The 21,160-nt window shown below is 43.2% G+C and overlaps 1 protein-coding gene across 1 annotated transcript in view; it reads left to right on the top strand.

The window, feature by feature from the left end:
* SH3D19 (SH3 domain containing 19) overlaps nt 1-21,160 on the top strand; it is a 200,275-nt gene that overhangs the window by 91,122 nt on the left and 87,993 nt on the right. The window contains exons 2-3 of the mRNA XM_073604961.1: nt 1,392-1,431; nt 19,141-19,181. Of these exons, the coding sequence (XP_073461062.1) occupies nt 1,392-1,431; nt 19,141-19,181 (81 nt within the window). The remainder of the gene's footprint in view (nt 1-1,391; nt 1,432-19,140; nt 19,182-21,160) is intronic.

Here is a 21,160-nt window from a genome sequence, read left to right as displayed (position 1 = left end):
GATTGCCTCCGCCGCTACTGACGGCTCCGGTAAGCGGCGGAGGGCACCGGATCGCGGCGGGAGGGGGGGCCCCTCTCCCACCACCGATAAAAGTGATCTTGCGGCGGATCCGCCGCAGGGACCACTTTTGCAGAAAGCTGGCCGCCGCAAAAAAACGGGGATACCGGGGTTATGGCAGCTAGCTACTGCTATAACAACGGTATCCCCCTTCAAAGTTTGGACGTACATCGTCGTGCGGCGGTCCGGAAGTGGTTAAAGCGCAATTAAACTTCCTTGTTTTATTATGTAATATATCCGGACTGCATATACAGACAGGCCTCTTTTACTTTTTTAATCTAAAACAGGCCATAGACGGTGCAAACCTCTTTCCTGCAGCCACGGGTTGCAGGAAAGAAATTTGCATGATTCTCCCATCAGCACAGACGGCGCCAACAGAGGAATCCCTCCTGCTGAGACATTTTATTTTAATGGCTCAAATCATGTATGGCTGGTCCAAGTGCTGCAACAAGGTTTAGGAAAACCCCTGTGCTCAAAATCAGCACAGCACTCTGTCATGCCCTCTGAATACAGCCTAATCACTGGGCACTGCTTAGGGAGGGACAGCAGTGGTGATTAGAGCAGTGCTCCGTGGGGTGTCGGACCAATGCTGATTAGAGCAGTGCTCAGTGGGGTGTGTGAGACCACGAGACCATAGGAGCTTGTTCTAACATTTTTATGTGCTGGCAAGGTTTTTAACCTTTGCTGCAGTACTTGGCTGATTAAAAAAAAAAAACATATTTCTGTATAATGGGCTTTAAAAGGTTACAGTTTGTAAACCTTTAAATATTGTATATAGCAATAAAACCTATTTTGCGCTTTAAAATTGTTTTAGAGTGTTGTGTAAATGGACGAAGTAAAAATTATAGGTCACGCCAACAAAATTGTCAGGTTCCAGCTGTTTTACTCTGGCAGAGCTAGCTTTCTGTACCCTTTTATCCTCAGAAAATATTGGTCAGTATGAAATCCTGAAGATCATGACATTTTAACATTGGTTATTTGCTGTAGAAATATTTTTTCTAATGTGATGGTACATGATTTCCTTTCATATGGTTTAATTACATTGAAGAACATTGCTTCATAGGGTATCGAAGAAAAAAAATAAGTCATTGACTTTTTCCACTGTGAAATAGTGATCCATAATTGTATGTATATGCCTGTAAAGTATTTTTTTTTTTTTTGTTTGTTTTGTAATTTTTTTTTTTTTAAACTTTTTTCATAACCAAAGGATGACCTGAAATGGTAACCAGGAGTGCATAATCATTTAATGTCCCCAATTATTGTTATATGTGCTCATGTAACATGCCCATACGACTAAATTCTTCCCATCTTTTTTTCCCCCTCTCTTTGTACAGAACGCCCAGAAAGAAATAAACCAGAGCACCGATTTCCTGGGTAAGTTGTTTTTTTTTTGTTTTTTGTTTTTTTTTTAGAGGTTTATCTTCTTGACTTTTTTTTGCCAGAAATAACGAATTATTGCATGACTTTGTCTGGAAACGAACTGTTCACAGATGTATGTTTTTGACTTTAAAGCCAACTCCAGCTAAAAAGTTTTTTATTTCATTATAAAAAAGTGTTTTATCGTAGTTGGATAAGCAATCAGTATAAGTAGAGATTACAATAGTAGAGACAGTGAAAATATCCCAGCTAAAGCTTTTATTTTATATTTAAGTAGAGTGTGGCAAAGGGGAGAACCCTGTCACTGGGGGAGAATTTCCTTCACTACTTGTCCCTGTGACACCCCATGTCAGGGTATAATGGGTGTCTGGTGTAACCCTTACACTTGTGGCTGGAATTTAGCTTTAATTGTAGCTGTGCTGCTTTAATAAATAAACTAGCCATTTAAAATATTCACTCTTCTGATATTAGCTTTGTTAGGGTAGTGGAACTTTTCCATAAATTATTTCTGTCGTGTAAGGTATAATGCCTTTCTTTTCTAATCCGCATGAGCTCAGTCTCTAGTTAGGACATGACAGGTGTGCGACCTGCTGCAGATACTGTTTATGTGTAGAGAAGAGTGAGGAAGAGGAATCTAAAGCTAGTTTCCCAGTGTATTTAAAGGACAAGTCCACTTTTAGTAAACAGTACACTAGTCTACCCTCCCTACCTCTTAACCTAGAACCTCCATTCATAGCGGACACTCCTTCCTCAGTGCACTCCCTCCCCAGCCACTGCACCAATCAATCTGACAGGCACACGGCCAAGGAGTTTTGTGGAGGGAAAGGACTTAAGTCATTGGGAGGGCAGAGCCTGACAGGGAACTAAGGGACTAATTCCCCATCAGGTCCATCCGGCTGTTGACTGACAGCGCACATCAGTAGGTGGATCCATAGCCACTATTCAGTCCAATAGTTGCTTTCAAGTCCATCCGCCATGACGTGTTGGCAACCAAAAGTAAGGTGGCCTTGATGGGGAACTAGTCTCTCCGTCTCTTACTGATCACTGATATATACGTCGCTACTTTGACGTTATATACCCTTGTTATGGCAGCAGATAGCTGCCATAACCCCAGTATAATTTTAAATGGCAGGCGGTCTGCCTAAAAGACATAAAAGTGGTCCCAGCGGCTGATTCGCCACAGTATCACTTTTATGGGCGTCAGGAGAGGTTCCCCCTTTACAGTTGGGCAGGAAGTCGAGTAAGGGCAAGATGGATAATGGCTGCGCACGAGAAGACACTGGTGGATGCACTGATTGCATCTGTGTGGGAAACTTTGAAAATGGAGGATGCAGCTGCGGCAAAGGCGCCGGTCCCTTTTGGCACTCACAAGCCGTCTCGCATGGCGAAAGTGTTCCCTTATGCCTCCTATTTTGACAAGTTTGTCTATAAAGAATGGGAAAGTCCAAAACGTCCCTTTGCAGTCCCAAAGCGCTTCCTTGTGCATTATCCCTTTGTGGAGAGTCTTCTCAAGAAGTGAACGACTCCACCCGTGGTGGATCCCTCATTTTCTCGATTGAACAAAGCCACCATGATTCCGGTTGAAGACTCCTTCGGCTTTTAAAGATCCGGCTGACAGGAAGGCGGAATCTCTGAGCCGCACTATTGTGGGTTTGGTGCTTCAGCCAGTCTTGGCCATTGCCCTGGTGTCTCAAACGCTAACGGAGTGGGCGAAGCTGTTGCGCCGCGATCTGGAGGGTGATCAGTTTCCTCCTGCCTTCACTGAATTAGTGGACCAGTTGATCCAGGGGCTGCAGTTTGTCTGCGATGCCTCTTTGGACGCAACACCCTTGCTTTCTAAGCTGTCTGTTTCAGCGGTGGTGCTTCAGCATGTATTGAGGCTGAGGTGTTGGGCTGCGGACCAGACCTCTAAAGAAGCCCTAACTGATCTGCCTTTTCAAGGCGATCATTTGTTTGGGGCCACTCTGGATGATGTCGTTAAGTGTCAGAGGGGAAGAGTACCTTTCTTCTTGCCATAACCCCAGTATAATTTTAAATGGCAGACGGTCTGCCTAAAAGACATAAAAGTGGTCCCAGCGGCTGATTCGCCACGGTATCACTTTTATGGGCGTCAGGAGAGGTTCCCCGTTTACAGTTGGGCAGAAAGTCGAGTAAGGGCAAGATGGATAATGGCTGCGCACGAGAAGGCGCTGGTGGACGCACTGATTGCATCACCTTCACTGAATTAGTGGACCAGTTGATCCAGGGGCTGCAGTTTGCCTGCGATGCCTCTTTGGACGTATCACCCTTGCTTTCTAAGCTGTCTGTTTCAGCGGTGGTGCTTCGGCGTGTATTGAGGCTGAAGTGTTGGGCTGTGGACCAGACCTCCAAAGAAGCCCTAACTGATCTGCCTTTTCAAGGCGATCATTTGTTTGGGGCCACTCTGGATGATGTCGTTAAGAGTGTCAGGGGGGGAAGAGTACCTTTCTTCCACGTCGCAAGTCTCCATGCACAGAGTTTTTTTCGTCCCTCAGGGTCCACTGACAAAGGCTCAAAGTCTTTCAAGCTCCCTTCGGGAGGTACCATGCGACCCTGGAGAGCGGGTTTCTCCAGACCCCCAGATAAGGCCTCTTCGGCATGAAGGGGCACCCTCACCCGCATCCTGGGTGGGGGGACGACTTTGCTGGTTTCGAAGCCCGTGGACCTCTCTGGTAAACATGTGGGTCCACGAAGTGATTCTGTCTGGTTACAAGATCGAGTTCCAGACTTTCCCCCCAAGCAGATTTTTTCCTTCCAATATGCGTCTGTCTCTGGACCGCTTGTTTGCCCTCTGGCAGGCTGGACAAGAACTGTTGCTTCAGGGGGTAATCGTTTTGGTGTCGGACGTTTCCAGGGCTTTTTTCAAATCTGTTTACGGTCCCCAAAAAAGAGTGTACGATATGTCCAATTCTGGACCTCAAGGCCTTGAACCATTTTGTGCGAGTTCGGAAGTTAAGAATGGAGTCCATTCACTCGGTGGTGGCATCCCTTCATCAGGGGGACTTACTTGCCTCCATCGACATCAAGGATGCCTACCTGCACATTCCAATTTGTGCACAACACCAGCGATTCCTCCGCTTTGCTGTGGGAGAGGAGCATTATCAGTTTGTCGCGTTACCCTTTGGTCTTGCCTCCGCTCCTCGGGTCTTTACAAAACTGTTGGACCCGTTTCTGGCTCTGCTGCGTCAGCGGGGAATTACTGTTCTGGGCGACCTTCTTCTGCGAGTGGATACCCCTGCTACCCTGAGGGGCGACGTGGAGATCTCTATTCAGACTCTGGCAGATTTTGGGTGGCTGCTAAACTGCCAGAAGTCTGCGCTGATTCCAGCTCAGAAATTGGATTATCTGGGTCTGACTCTGGATTCTGCTCTGCCCAGTGTGTTCCTTCCACTGGACAAACTCCAGAAGTTACAGGCGGCGACTTGCTTACTGCTGTCCAGCAGGTGGGTCTCCCTGTGGACTTGCATACGAGTGCTGGGCCTGATGGTATCTACTTTCGAGACGTCCCATTTGCTCAGTTCCATTCAAGACCCCTGCAAAAAGAGATCCTGTTTAAAATGAGACAAATGTCCAGGATAACTGGACAATCCGATTTGGCTGAACCAAGAAACCAAGGGGTCCCTGGTCTGGTGGCTTTGTTCCCTGGATCTTCAGCAGGGAAAATCCTTTGTCCCTCTGTACTGGACGGTGGTCACCACCGATACCAGTCTGTCCGGGTGGGGAGGAGCCCTGGGCCTGAGCTCTGCTCAGGGTCACTGGACGCTGGAGGAATCCAGGCTACCTATCAACATCTTAGAACTCTGGATCGACTTCAGGGGCTTCCGGTACAGATCCAGTTGGACAATGAAACAGCGGTAGCCTATGTCAGCCACCAGGGAGGAACAAGGTGTGTTAGCTGGCCTGGAAGTAGCCTCTATTCTCCAGTGGGCAGAGTGCTCCATCCTGGCCATTTCCGCCGTTCACATTCCAGGGGTGGACAACTGGCAGGCGGATTACCCCAGTCGACAGGTGTTGGACCAAGGGGAGTGGTCCCTTCATCAGGATTGTTTCAACAGATATGTCTGCGCTGGGGCACTCGAGGTAGATCTGTTGGCATCCCGGATCAACAGAAAGGTACAGCAGTTTGTGGCCAGGTCTCGGGATTCTCTGGCGGACGCCACAGACGCTCTGGTGGCCCCATGGGGCCAGTATCATCTAATCTACGCCTTTCCTTCCCACTCAAGCTTCTGCCGCGGCTATTACGCAAGATCGAGGCCGTAGGCGGTCCTGGTTTGCCAAAATGGTGCGCCTGGTCGCAGATGCCCCCTGGCAGCTGCCTCTCAGAGAGGATCTGCTATTCCAGGGGCTGATCTTCCACCCTGCTTTACCTTCGCTGGCTTTGACGGCCTGGCTGTTGAAAGCCAGGTGCTGAAGGATAGAGGCTTACCTGCGTCAGTGATTCAGACACTACTCAAAGCTAGGAAGTCTACTTCTAGGAAGATATATCATCTGATGTGGAAAACATACGTTTCCTGGTGTGAGTCGGTGGGTGTTCACCCACTTTCCTTTTCGGTGGCTCGGATTTTGACTTTTCTTCAACGGGGCGTTAAAAAGAATTTGGCCTTGAGTACTATCAAGGGCCAGTTGTCAGCTTTTGGCGGTTTTCTTTCAACGTCATCTGGCTTCGCATTCCCTGGTGCGTACCTTCATTCAGGGGGTTCTACATTTGATTCCACCAGTGCGATACCCTTTACCACCGTGGGACCTGAATCCTGGTGCTTTCGGAAGCACCAGCCTCCTTTTGAGAATATTCAATAAATTTCCCTGCTCGCTCTGTCCCAGAAGGTGGCCTTCTTGGTGGCTATTACTTCTGCTCGCGGCGTTATCCTGTCATACGCCCTACCTGGTGATTCACAAAGACAAGGTTGTTCTTCGTCCTTGTCCTTCATTCCTTCCAAAGGTTGTTTCTGATTTCCATTTGAATGAGGACATTGTGTTGCCTTCCTTTGTGTCTCAGGCCGCAACATCCGAGGAAATTTGTCCTTTCGGAGGTCAGACTCCTCTGGCCAAAGAAGGGGCTGTCTGCTTACTCTGCAACCATTTCTAGACGGATCAGACAGACGGAGACTCAGGCCTATTCTATCAGGGGTCGGGTTCCTCCCTTCCCGGTGAAGGAGCACTCTACTCAGGCGCTGAACGCCTCCTTTGCCTCTGTCATCAGGCGTCAGTGATGCAAGTTGCAAGGCAGCCACATGGTTGTCGGTGCACACTTTCACAAAATTCACAAGTGGATGTGCTGACATCTGCAGATGCCTCCTTTGGCCGCAAGGTTGTGCAGGCTGCGGTCTAGGGGGTCTATCCCTCTTGAGGGGGTTTCTTTCTGTTCAGGTTGGGCTCCAGTTGTTCTCGTTGAGCTCCGGTTATCTGGTTGGCCTGTTATTTGTTGGCTGTCCCACCCCTCAGGTTTGGCACTGCTTTGGGACGTCCCTATGGTTCTGAATAAGGAAGCGCTGTGTCTGTCAATGAACCAAAGAGAAAATGGGATTTTTGACTTACCGTAAAATCCGTTTCTGAGTTCAATACTAGACACAGCACCCACCCCTCTATGGAGTTTTAATACTTCTGACACTGCTTGTTACAAATCAAGGTCTATAGCAGAGAGGGGGGGTTGTATACCACCTAGGACTGCCCATAGGCGTAGCCAAGTCTTTTTTCTTTTTCTGCCTGGTGTCCTACTACTGTAGGGGACGGTATAACCCTATGGTTCTGAATAAGGAAGCGCTGTCTGTCAATGAACTCGGAGAAATAGATTTTACGGTAAGTCAAAAATCTTTTTTTTGCTTTTAAAGCGGGATTCCGGCCAGGATAATTTTTTTTTTTTTTTTAAAGTCAGCAGCTACAAACACTGTAGCTGCTGACTTTAAATAAGTAGACTTACCTGTCCTGGGTGCCCGCGATGTCGGCCGCCCGAGGCCGACCCGTCCCTCAGCTCCCGGGTCCCGGCACCGCCATCCTAAGTAAGGGAAACAGGCAGTGGAGCCTTGCGGCTTCACTGCCAGTTTCCTACTGCGCATGCGCGAGCGGCGCTCTGTGAATGGCCCCGTAGTTTTCTGGGAACACACACAGTTCCCAGAAGGCAACGGGGCCGCTCACCGAGGAGCAGGACACGCCGCGGAATAGGAAGAGGCAGATTAGGAAGATTGCCTAGCAACAAGGGTTTCAGGTAAGTACGTTTTTTTTTTTTTTTTTTAAGATGTTTGGTGCAATTTTTTTTCTTTTTTAGGGTGGCCCTCCACTTTAAGTGTAAATGTGAGATCTGAGGTCTTTTTGACCCCAGATCTCACATTAAAGAGGACCTGTCCTGCTTATTTCTATTACAAGGGATGTTTACATTCCTTGTAATAGGAATAAAATTGATCAAAACTTTTTTTTTTTAAAGGGACAGTGTAAAAATAAGAAATAAAAAAGTAAAATAAAAAAAAAACAAAACTTGTAAACGGTGTTTAAACCACACATGTGAGGTATTGCCGTGATCGTTCGAGCGAGAGCAATAATTCTAGCACTAGGTCTCTTTTGTAACTCTAAACCTGTAAAAAAAAATTTAAACCGTCGCCTATGGAGATTTTTAAGTACAAAAGTTTGTCGCTATTCCACGAGCTTGCACAAATTTAAGGCATGACATGTTGGGTATCAATTGTAACATTATCTTTCACATTGTAGAAAAAAATTTGACTAACTTTACTGTTTTCAATTTTTTGAATACAAAAAATAAGTATTTTTTTCCCCCAAAAAATTGCGTTTTTTATGATCACTGCGCAAATACGGTGTGACAAAGTATTGCAACAATCTCCATTTTATTCTGAAGGGTCTCTGCTAATAAAAAATATATACTGTTTAGGGGTTTTAAGTAATTTTGTAGCAAAAAATACTGATTTTAACTTGTAAACAAGAAGTGTCAGAAATAGGCTTGGTCCTTAAATGGTTAAAGTATAACTAAAGGCAAAACTTTTTTTTTGTTTTGGATAGAGTGGAGCGGGATCAGAATGCTTGTCAATTTTTTATTGCTGTCTGTGTCCCTGTTAAGGATATTCACCCTATTTTTCCTGTTTACTATTATTGTTGAAAGTAAAAGAAAATACCACATTTTGGGTTGTCCTCATAAAAGCAATAGAGGGGAAATATTCTGACTCTGATTGTTGTGAAGCGATTTATCCCTTGTGAGACCTCTGTGCTTGGCCTGTATAAGATATAATCACTGAGGACTGGCCTCATCAGATAGCTTGAACTCACCAAATACAGATTCCATACACATGTGCTTTTATTCTGAACATCAGGTTACAGCAGATGACAGGATACAACAGATGAATAGATTGTGGTATTTATACGGTCAAAAGATGATATTGTCTGTAGCTTACAATGCAGAATACATGTGGCTTGTAGCTGCATCCATGACACAGGAAGTACAATAACAGGAAGAAGGGTGGAGCATTACATACAAAGGGAGTATGTCATAACTTAAGGGAAAAAGAACATAAGAAACAAATGGTCACTAGATGGCAGCATGTGAACTAAATATAAACGTCCATAGAAAATGGTTAAGGAAAACACCCTATATAAATCCTATGCCCCGTTGGGGCAGCACAGGAAATATTCCAATGGGGACGACACTCGTTCTGGTGACCTGGGGGTCCCCAAAGAGTTCCCTTAATTTGCAGGGATTTCCTTTCACTTCCTGTTTGGCTATGGGACAGGAAATGGAAGGAAATCTCCTCAATGGGACACAGTTGGCAGGAACAAAAAATTGACCGGGGTTATAACCCTTCCTTACGCTATCAAGAATGAAAAAACAGTTTTGCCTATAGTTCTACTTAAGCAATTTTCCAAAGATGGGCATTGCCTCAGTTACTGATCAGGCTCTGCCCAAGTGACTTGTGTAATTTCCCATAGTCCTATTGGGTGATGACATCATGATTTTTCCTGGCCCATCTGTTTATATTTAGCTTTTTGCCGGAGAATTGCTGAACAGCTGAATGGGGCTGGAAATAGAGCTCAGCGTGGGAAGCTGTCATAGTGATGACAACTTCCCAGCACAGACATACCCCCATTAAGCATGGGCATACCTCAATATTAACATCTATAGGTGTAGCAATAAACGTCCATAGAAAATGGTTAAGGAAAACACCCTATATAAATCTTATGCCCCGTTGGGGCAGCACAGGAAATATTCCAATGGGAACGACACTCGTTCTGGTGACCTGGGGGTCCCCAAAGAGTTCCCTTAATTTGCAGTGATTTCCTTTCACTTCCTGTTTGGCTATGGGACAGGAAATGGAAAGAAATCTCCTGCTGGAGCTGCTGGTTTAAGCGGGCTTGTTACCTTCACCCTCCTTCCCTCGGTTTCACCCGGCACCGGGTCTAGGGTTCCGTTAAGTTTTCCTCCGGACGATACAAGCACCAACACTTGAGTACGTTTTCAATGCTTTATTGAACAATTAATGAAGGAAGTAGCAGGAAAGAGGCAGAAGGGAAACTGCAGGGAAGCTCTAATACCTCTCTGTAGGATTCTTGACAAATGTCCTTTAGAGTTGAATATTACAGTAGAATGCGCTGCCCTTGTGGGACACACTCTTTGCTCGCCTGGATAGGCCTCTCTCACTTGCCTAGCAGCCAGTACGTAGCACGAACAAAAGTCTCTGCCACAGACTTGCTTGGGATGAACCCGTACGATCCTCTGCCACAGGATGTATTGGTTTTGTGGTGAATGTCAGTCACAGTGCTAGGACCTTTAAGCCAAACCCGGCAACACTATGCTGTAAAGTTACTTTAGGATACGTCCTCCAACTGAGTCACCAGGCCCCTCTCCAGACCAGCACTCTGCATGATCCTTCCATGATGGGTCCTCCCCTGGGATCTCCTCGGTTGTCCAGCTTCTTCACTCTGGATAGACCGCTCAGGACCATTCCTCGGCTGCTGTGGAAGGCCCCAGACATGCTTCTGGGCCCACCCATGTGCCGCAGCGACGCGGGCCTCCCGAACGGAGGACCACGAGGTAGCACTCTAACGCATACCTGACGGCCAGGAGGGCCAGCAGGTGGCTGTAAAACGACCCTAAAACATGGCGTCTGTCCCATAAATACCCTCTCCCAGAATGCAACTCGGAGGACCACCTCCACCGAGTTGTCTCCGGGATAGAAGAGCATCCATACGCTTTGACACGTTACCTTTCCAACACTAGCCGATAGTAACAACGACACCCACCGGCCCAGTATGGAAACGCATGCAACGTCAGCCAAGCTGGAACAGAGGCAAATCTAACTTCCCCTAACGAGCAATTTACTAAATTTACCTATCAGATGGTAGATCGCAAATCTACTAGCGCTACATAGGTCATAACCAAAGGGATTGTTCATCCAGGGAACACCAGATTGCCTCCTGGAGGATCGAGAAGGAAGTTTTTCTCCCCCACTGGAACAAAATTGGACAACGCTTTGTTTTTTTTGTTTGTTTTTTTGGTGTGTTTTTATTTATTTATTTTTTTTTTGCCTTACTCTGTGGGTATAAGATTGTGTATATGGGGGGTTACTGTTTGTTTTTTTGCTAATGGCTGTACTAGATGGACTTTTTTTTCTTGTTCAATGTTTTATTTCAAAAATATATATATATAACAACATCACTGTCAGGGTTGGTACAGATGCAAGACAAAGTGGGATTTGCACCCACTCCTAGGACAGCAAGTATTATAGCATAAAGAAATATAGATATACCTTTAAATGTTTGGGAACTGCATCTTAAGGTTGACTCCATCTTGCTGTGGATCATATCCTGTGTAATGTGGTTTTCAGTCTCTAATATACATAAAGTCAGATGTCTTTTTTTTTTCCCAACCTATGTATCAATGTAGCTCAGAACTGGTCTTAATTATATCCGGGTTCCTGATCGGTGAACTGGTGAAAATTCCTAAAGTGGCAGTACTTAAAACTACTTGCGTTTGGTGCATGTGTCGCTAATGTTACCAAAACTGGCACAAATGCCTGCCCGAATTAGGCACAGGTAGCTAAAGCAATCAACTACCAGAAACGTGTCTGTTTTACCTAATTCCCCAGACTGGATTTTCTACAATTATAATCTGTCACTAGCCTTTATTAAAAAACGTAATTCTGCTCTAATACACCGTTATTTTTTATTTTTATTTAAAAAACATTCCTACAAGAGTCTTACATTTTTGCCTGTAGAAGCAGCTCAATGTTATCCAAGCACATTGGGGCGTTTAGAGGCATATTGTAAAGGATAAATTCACCTTTTGTAACATGCTACATGTTACACCCATATTCTGTCCGTGTAACTGCCTGGCCGCATCGGAGGTGTGGCCGGACAGATACACTGATATTTTTTTTACAATGAACCCGTAAAGCATTGCACATAACTGTCTAGTCTGCAGGACTGTGGCATTACACCCATGATCTGCTGATTGCTTTACAGGTCCATTGTAAAAAAAAAAATAAATGTATGGATATTTTTTACATGCAAAAAAAAATGAAATGTGCATTTTATTATTTTTTTGTAAAAGTGAACTCATCCTTTAAGCTCAGCATTTAGAGGCAGATAAAACCCTTCTGGATTGTGTTTTTGAGAGCAGTTTTCTGGCAGAAAACCGCTAAACGGGCCTAAACATGTGTACAAAAACGCTCTATATGAGTGTTTTTTTTCTGCCAAAAGAACTAGTGTTTTTTAAGCCCAGTGTGCATGGACCCTAAGGCCCGATTCACACTAGTGCAATGCCAGACATTGCATGTCATTTGCACCGCATTGCTGTGCACATCACATGCGATGTCTGTGCGATGCGATTTCAGCCATACAAACTGTCTGAAATCACATTTGCACCAAAATGGTGCGGGATCCTTTTTTGGTCCGTTCAGGAATCGGATCACACTGCGATCTGCGAACCGATACGGGGGTGTCGATTCAGGTGCGATGAGGGAACCCGCAGTGGATTCTCAAGGTTCTTGCATCGCACTAGTGTGAACCGGGCCTAAATGTGCTGTCTGTAGGAGGAAGTTCATCATTATGTTTTATTTAACATCGTCACATCAATATAAAGGGTTCCCGCCGGTTTCAATCACCCCTTCCGAAGCACTGAGGGTATTTTAGTCCTTGATGCCAGATGTCATCTCTCTACTAATCTAGGCTGTAAAAGGACACTTGTGCGGAATTTCACAATTGCATTCCTTCCTAGGGTCATTTAATGAGACCCATCCAATGCTGAATGTTTTACTTTCTCATGAACATATTACAAACAGACATGATATACAGCTGATTTATACTGAGCTGTGTTTAGACAGAGATTCCAAAACAACCATTCTTAAAATTTTATAAAGGCCACAGAAACCAAAATATTATATTTAAATTTACAGATGTATAAACAATTTTATGTACAAAGATTAGATTAGAGATGTAACAGACATATAACATTATTGGATGTTTTCCTATTATACAGCTTAAAAATGACAGTTGTAGCTAGATAACAACTACTAATAAACCGTTGGTTAAATTTAATCGTAAATGTCACCTCGTATTATGACTTTTCCCCCCTCCCCTAGTTAACAAATTGAAGAAATGCACTTTCTTTTTGAAAGAGGGCAGTTAAGGGAAAATATGAGAAAAACACTTCTTGCATCTGTTAATCAGCATAGAAGGAACTACATGATGATGGTGTAGTGGGTAGCACTCTCACCTAGCAGTAAAAAGGGTCGCTGGTTCGGGCACTGGATGTAATTGTGCTTCAAGTACCTGACTGCTTCTTGGATTGCCTTATGGCCAACACTATTCTGACTTTTCTATTCTGGGAGTGGGTGCTGTAGATCTATTTGTGTTCAGACAACAGAATAGACGAAGATGAGACAACTGTGTACAAGCCTTAATTTTTCTTCCATCCATGCCTTGTTACAAACCTTGTCGTAATAGGGGATGTGCATACCAAACCCAGTATAAATGCGAAGGGGCGGTGCATAACACAGGGGGGATTGGTCTCATTGGGGGGGGGGGGGGGGGGGCAATTATTGAGATATGCTGCATAAAGGGTCAAACTGACTCTACCTTGTGTGTGGGCCTGGAGAAGTCCTATATTTTGATTAGTTGACACAGATATATGATATTTGTTATACAGTTTTGTGATTTCGTGGAAATAACTGTTCTCGAGTATAAATTACAGAGCAACTCTTTTGTTCCTAGGGGCCCGAAGTGTTGGGTGTGGTTTGGCTACTTTCAAGAATGATTTGCACATGTTGACAATTTGTTCAACATAAAATAATTGAGAACACATGCAAGGAATGCAAACATTCTGTTATTATTGTATCACGCTTATTGCAAATTCCCCCATTATCTCACTGTGACAAAGCTATTTTGTGGACTTTTGTTTAATTTAGAAATGGCTGTAAAAAAACAAGTTTTACATGCTCTGTTTCTGAATATTTTTCCATTTTCTTGACGTTTCTTCTTCCCTATTTTATTAAATTAAACTGTCAGTTTAGGATTTATCTAATCTATAAAGTAGTGCAAATAAATCGGGACAAGAGAAGCACACATTTAAGAAAAAAAAAGTGATTTGAGATGATATTGGGTTATGTCTAGCTGACAGAATTGGCCATCAGAATCTATCAGGTCCTAGCAGGAATTTCCTATCACCCAGTCCATCTGCAGTAACAAAAAGGCAGATAGGGGTTTTTACATGAGCTGGGCTAATCCCAGAACCCAGATTGCCAGTGTGTCCAAAGCAGCAGTAATGTGTGGTGTTTAGCCGTCAGTCACATAATGACCACAAAGGACATGGCCACTATCCGACCATAATTGCCACCCTATCTACTGTCCATATAGATATCTTTAGATCAGAAGAATTATAATGGCTGTAATGTGCATTACCAGTACAGATGTTTTACAGAGAGACACAATGTTGGCAGACAGGTGCTTCCATAATCATGTTGCGTCATGTGATCATGAGGTGGCCTGTAAGTGACTCTAGTCTTGGCTTATCATGGAATAAGAACAGTGATCAAAGTGTTCTGGCAATTTGCTTCTTCCTTCAACAAGCCTCAGCTAGTGATGTCTGCTGGGGCTCCATAGAGAAGTCTCTTGATGTAGCCTAGCATCTGTCCATTATCAAGTAACATATTTTTTGTTCTAAAGTGATATCTGCTGGGGGAGCTGTTTCCCATTGTACAACATAATATCCACAAATCAAAACTAAGGTTGGCTTTAGATGAATCATTTTCTTTGTTTAGCCAGCAGGCTGAATGGAAAAAACGAACAGATCCCTCCTTCCCCACGGTCAAGTTGGATAGACTCTCCCCCTAAGCTGTATTCTGACAGTGGGGACTCTCCCCCTGAGCTATATTCTGACAGTGGGGACTCTCCCCCTGAGCTATATTCTGACAGTGGGGACTCTCCCCCTGAGCTGTATTCTGACAGTGGGGTCTCTCCCCCCGAGCTGTATTCTGACAGTGGGGTCTCTCCCCCCGAGCTGTATTCTGACAGTGGGGACTCTCCCCCCCGAGCTGTATTCTGACAGTGGGGACTCTCCCCCCCGAGCTGTATTCTGACAGTGGGGACTCTCCCCCCCCGAGCTGTATTCTGACAGTGGGGACTCTCCCCCCGAGCTGTATTCTGACAGTGGGGACTCTCCCCCCGAGCTGTATTCTGACAGTGGGGACTCTCCCCCCGAGCTGTATTCTGACAGTGGGGACTCTCCCCCCGAGCTGTATTCTGACAGTGGGGACTCTCCCCCCGAGCTGTATTCTGACAGTGGGGACTCTCCCCCCGAGCTGTATTCTGACAGTGGGGACTCTCCCCCCGAGCTGTATTCTGACAGTGGGGACTCTCCCCCCGAGCTGTATTCTGACAGTGGGGACTCTCCCCCCGAGCTGTATTCTGACAGTGGGGACTCTCCCCCCGAGCTGTATTCTGACAGTGGGGACTCTCCCCCCGAGCTGTATTCTGACAGTGGGGACTCTCCCCCCGAGCTGTAATCTGACAGTGGGGACTCTCCCCCCGAGCTGTAATCTGACAGTGGGGACTCTCCCCCCGAGCTGTAATCTGACAGTGGGGACTCTCCCCCCGAGCTGTAATCTGACAGTGGGGACTCTCCCCCCGAGCTGTAATCTGACAGTGGGGACTCTCCCCCCCGAGCTGTAATCTGACAGTGGGGACTCTCCCCCCCGAGCTGTAATCTGACAGTGGGGACTCTCCGCTGTCAGAATACCCTGATCAGTGGCAGTGCCTGATCAAGAAACATTTCCATCAAGACCATTCAACAAAAGCTGATTGTTACATCGACTTCTGTCGAGCAAGTGCAGCCACACGTACATTAAAATTTGGCTGTTCCCTGCTAAACCGGCCAAATTTCAATCCATCTATGGCCAACTTAAAGAATTCTAATCGGCCCATATATAGATGACTGTAATTTGCACATTTTTCTCAGGCCTGATGCATGCACTAAATTAGTTTGGGGAAAAAAACAGTAGAAACGGGTCATGCTTTTTTTGGATCAATACATAAAGAAATATGTATGAAACCACTATAGATGTCCACTTCACTTCATGTCAGTGGAGAAGTAGTAAAAACAGTGCTGCTACCAACTACGTATTATCTGCATAGACACATCTGCAGAGTATGAGCATTCCAATACAGTTGTATTCTGGTTCCATAAGCTTCTATTATCCATTTCCTGGCACTTGCTGTATGCTATATTATATGTCTTCTGACAGCTGGCGCTCTCATTTTACTGGCAGCAAAGGTCTGCAATGCACGCTACCATCTTACCATAGTTCACATTTACACCCAAGTATTCCATATTCACCTTCAGATTATGGCTTGTGATTTTGTGTTATCTCTGATTGTAAATTAGGCCCAATTTTGCATAAATGTGTCTATTTTACTAAGGACAGTTGTGTTCATTATGCACTTTGGCAGATCTGGTATTATAACACGCAAACCAATTCCCTCCCCACTAATAGTCCACTTTGCCGGGCTTTCCCACCGTTTTGTTGAAGCTCTTACAAATACCCCATACTTTCAGGAAGGGGTGGGCAATGTGGCCTACTGCTCTTACTCAAGGAATGTATTGTTCGGGCCTATGTGACTAATCTCCAAGCCCTAACACTGCGAGGAAGGGAGAAGGTCATTAACTCTGTGTAAGCTTCAGCACAGGTCAACATGGTGCTCACACATGACTAGACTCATTTCTGTGACAACTGAACAGATGTGCAGGGTAGCAGAAGTAAGGCAGGTATTAGTGGGTGGGTGTATTTATAATAAAAAACCTTTTTTGGATAATGCAGTGAAGTGTGAAGCCCCTGCATGTTTGTTTTGCTGGTAATGATCTCTTAGTGAGATTTCCTTTCACTTCCTGTTCTGAGGACACTCAAAGAAGTAAGAGGAAATCTCTACAAAATGGGAAGATATCCCCTTCTAGACAGCTGATACGCACGTCCCCATTGAAAAATTTCCATCACTGCCTTTTTTAATTGTTTTGAATTCCCTATCACTTCCTATCCCTGTGACAATGGTCACCAGGACAAATCGAAAGGGTAAAGCCCCTTTCACACGGGCATCATTAGTTTAGCCACATTAAAAACGTATCAGTTCTTATCCGTTGCTTCATCCGTCTTATGTTCCGTTAATCTCAGTTTTCATCCGTCTTCCGTTCCGTTAATATCCGTCTTCATTTGTTAATGTACACGTTCACATCCGTGTTTTCATCCGTTTACAGCAGTTTCTGTGCCTTTAAGGAAATTACCCAGAAAGCATTGCTCCTCCCATCCTACATTTCCATGCGTGAACAATTTGCCGACTGCTTTCTTTCTCCATCAGGAGAAGTTCCATGGCAGTACCAATATATATAAATAATGCAGTGCAAATTTAAATGTATTAATTCATTTTGGTTATTTCATTGTGTTTTGATAGCATAAAAAGACAAAAGCACATGATATGTTCAAAACAATTTTAGTTTTATTATTCTGCATAACCCTTTTAAAATAAAGTTTTTTTCACTTTGTTTTTTTATTTGTCAGAGTATGAATTTTGAATTATTTCTTCAAAATAGATCTTAACTGATCGGACGTTGACGGACATTGTCAGTTAATATCCGTTTTTATGGATCTGGACGTAGCCTTGTAGGTAAAAAAAACGGATAAAAGCAGAAGCGGAGGTTAACGTATTGTCATCCGTTTGCCCATAGGAATGCTGTTGTTGTCTGTTGACGGATGGAAGAAAGACGGAGATAACCGGTCCGTCCGTGTGAAAGGGGCCTAATCTTACCAACAGGGACACAGAGAACAATAAAAATCTGACAGAGGTCCAAAACTAATCTGTGTGTGTGTGTGTGTGTGTGTGTGTGTATATATATATATATATATATATATATATATATATATATATATGTAATAGTGTGTGTGTATATGTGTATATATATATAATGTAATAGTGTATGTGTGTGTGTGTATACATATATATATATATATATATATATATATATATTAGTGTGTGTGTACCGAGCTATACATAAAATCTTATAACTGGGATGTAATGTACAGACACTCATAACATTTTACATTTATTGGCATTCAGGACCTTGTCCCATAAACCAAGCTTTGCATGCTTTTTAAAAGTCAGTTCTCTGAGTCAGACCCATAGCATGCATTCAGCAATTAAGTTGTGGCATTGTTGTTTTTTATATATACATTATATATATATATATATATATATATATATATATATATATATATATATATATATATATATATAAAGACCACTGTTGCTCTCACTTCTAGAATAGGGTGACTGGTCTCGTGTCTGCCCCTTCTGCAAACAGTCTGTAGTGCGTGGAGCTTGGGGGAGCTTCCCACAGCTCTGCTGTCTGCACAGGCTATGTACAACAAAACGATGGTGTCACTGCTACTTTTACTAGGAAATATCTGGGTTTGCAAAGACATTTTGTGCACATAAGGTTGACTTATATCCTTTTGTGGCTACTGAGGAATCTATTGAAATAAAAGTCTTTGTGCCCGGTGTTCATCTTTCAGAAGTGCTTTCAGAAATGAGAACATGGTAAGGTGCCTTTACCATCTTACTAAATAGTTTTATTTAAACTTTTAGAGTTCTTCTACTTTACAAAAGTGTCTGTTGTGTACGTGAACATTTTGGCTTGATGAAAACTGCTTGTGCTCTGTTTGGTAAATTGATGCGTGTGTGTTTCTAATCTTGTATGCATCTCATGGGAACAGTCATCTGGAGACTCCAGCTTCTCTTACAGAGAAACGCATAGTTCATCCTCCAAGTGCTTCCCCTGTAGCAGAGAGCCTAAGTTCTCATCAAGGCAGCACGAGAACAACAATGCGAGTGCCGTGTGTGTATCTCTGTGTATTTGCTTTTTCTTAACAAGCAACACAAAAGCAAACCAATTAAAACCGTACGAATTGTGCTTTTTATTTGTTATACGGCTGATTTTCTTTAAAGATTCTGGTTTCCATTACAGAGAGTTTAACCAGGGTGGGATTGGGAGATTATTTTACAGTGCTGGCATAAATATAGTAAACTGGCTTGCGATATTTTCTTTTAGAAAATGATGGAATGCTTGCAAGAACCAAGTCAGATTTTGTGCTTTTTGTTCCAAGTTGTTTTGTTCCATATCAAGTAACTAATCCAACCCTCTTTTTTCAGACAAGGACCTTTGTCATCAATACGAGCTGTAATTAAGAGAAGTAAGTACTTTTCTTCCTGCTTTATTGCATTGCATCTATCCGTTTTAGCCAAATAAGATTTATCTGTGTTTTTATATTGTATTATTGGATGTAGGGCTGAAACAACTAATCGATTAATCGACAACTAATCGATTATAAAATTAATCGATTACTATTTTCACCATCGATTAATCGGCCAGTAACATAATTGGGTTAAAAAAAAAAGAAAATTGGCCCTTTATAGTACAAAAAGAGCAAATAATCGCTACTGTAAATATTACTTTCACAGTTTCTACAGTAAAAAAAGGAACCCCTTACAGTAGTGATTATCTGATTTTTTTTTTTTGTACTATAAAGGGCTAATTTTATTTTTTTTTAACCCCATTATGTTACGTCTTAGGCCTGGTTCACATCTATGCATTTTTTGGTGCCTTTTGCAGAAACGCACTACAGTTCATTTACATGGTTTCCTATGGGACACGTTCATAACTATGCTTTTTTCAGCTGCTGCGTATTTGGAGAGGGCCGGGACTTAACGTAAAGTGGTGCTTTTTTTGGCTCAATATACTTCAATGGAGAAGCTGCAGAAAAGCATGTAATACGTTTTTGCAGCAATTTGTGTTTTTTTAATCTGCCCAACAACAAATTGGCCAAACAAATGCAAAAATGCAAATCGCAGCACAAATCATGTGCACAAAAATCAAAACGCACAGCAAAAAGTACTGCAGAAACAGATCAAAAGCAAACTGCATAGGTGTGAAACGAGCCTTATGATCAATTTTCAGACCAGAATATTCAGACGAAAAATCTTTTTTTTATAACATTCTGTTTTTAAAAGTAATGTAATTTCTGAACGAAAACCACATACACTGTATGAAAATTCCTTTGACCAAGAAGTTTTCTATTATTTTCAAATTTTCCCATCACTGTGGTTGAAAATGAAAGTCGATTTGATCCCACTAACGATTAGAAAATCAAATGAACATTCTTAAAATTACATTTTTTTTAAAGGAAGACATTGTTTTTTTTAAATAAAAAAAATTTGATCTCTGAATCTGATGACATTTACCAGATTCACCCTTTAATAGTATATACAGTATATCTCTCCTCTAATACTATATACAGTATGTCTCTCCTCTAACAGTATCTACAGTATATCTCTCCTCTAATAGTATATACAGTATAGCTCTTCTAATAGTATATACAGTATATCTCTTCTAATAGTATATACATCATATCTCCTCTAATAGTATATACAGTATATCTCTCCTCTAATAGTATATACGGTATATCTCTTCTGTCTGTTATTCTCAGAGTGGATTAGATATTCTGCTCCTTAACCATATAGTTGGTTATTTATATTTACCACTGCATAGAGATATTTAAGAATAAATTGCCTTTTTTAAAACTTTACATATTAACTAAATTATACACCACATCCTCTTTTAAGGTTATTAACCGATTAATCGATTAATCGAAACAATAATCGGCCAACTAATCGATTATAAAAATAATCGTTAGTTGCAGCCCTAATTGGATGACATGACCTCACAGATCAAGCTCACCTTTAAAACATGCTACACCCATATTAAGGGTGTAATATGTTCCAGCTCCTGCTCCGCTCTCCCCTTGCAGCTGCGCTGAATTTGAATGCGACAGCATCTGCAGGGAAGAGGATCCATAGCACGCTGTCACATTTAAATGTAGCGTGGCTGCATGTGGCACTACCCGCACAGCTATACCTTTCATTCACAGGCATTTGTGAATGAATAAACTACAAGTACCATCTTCCATCACAGTAGGTGGCTTGTAGTTCTCAATGGGCTATGAGCATGCTGATCAATCCATTCACTCTATGCAGTTTTCTAGCTGAAAGTCTATATAGTGGTATCAGCAGAAGACTGGAGAGAGAGTGTGTAGGAGCCTGACATTGAACCCGTGATCCACTAATCGCAGGTGCAATGCTTTGCAGGCTCCTGTAGGAAGAATAATAAATGCAC

This window comes from Aquarana catesbeiana, linkage group LG01 (assembly GCF_042186555.1).
Source record: "Aquarana catesbeiana isolate 2022-GZ linkage group LG01, ASM4218655v1, whole genome shotgun sequence".
Taxonomy (NCBI): domain Eukaryota; kingdom Metazoa; phylum Chordata; class Amphibia; order Anura; family Ranidae; genus Aquarana; species Aquarana catesbeiana.
Note: the sequence above shows the minus strand (reverse complement) of the source record. Positions and strands in the feature narration are given on the sequence as shown.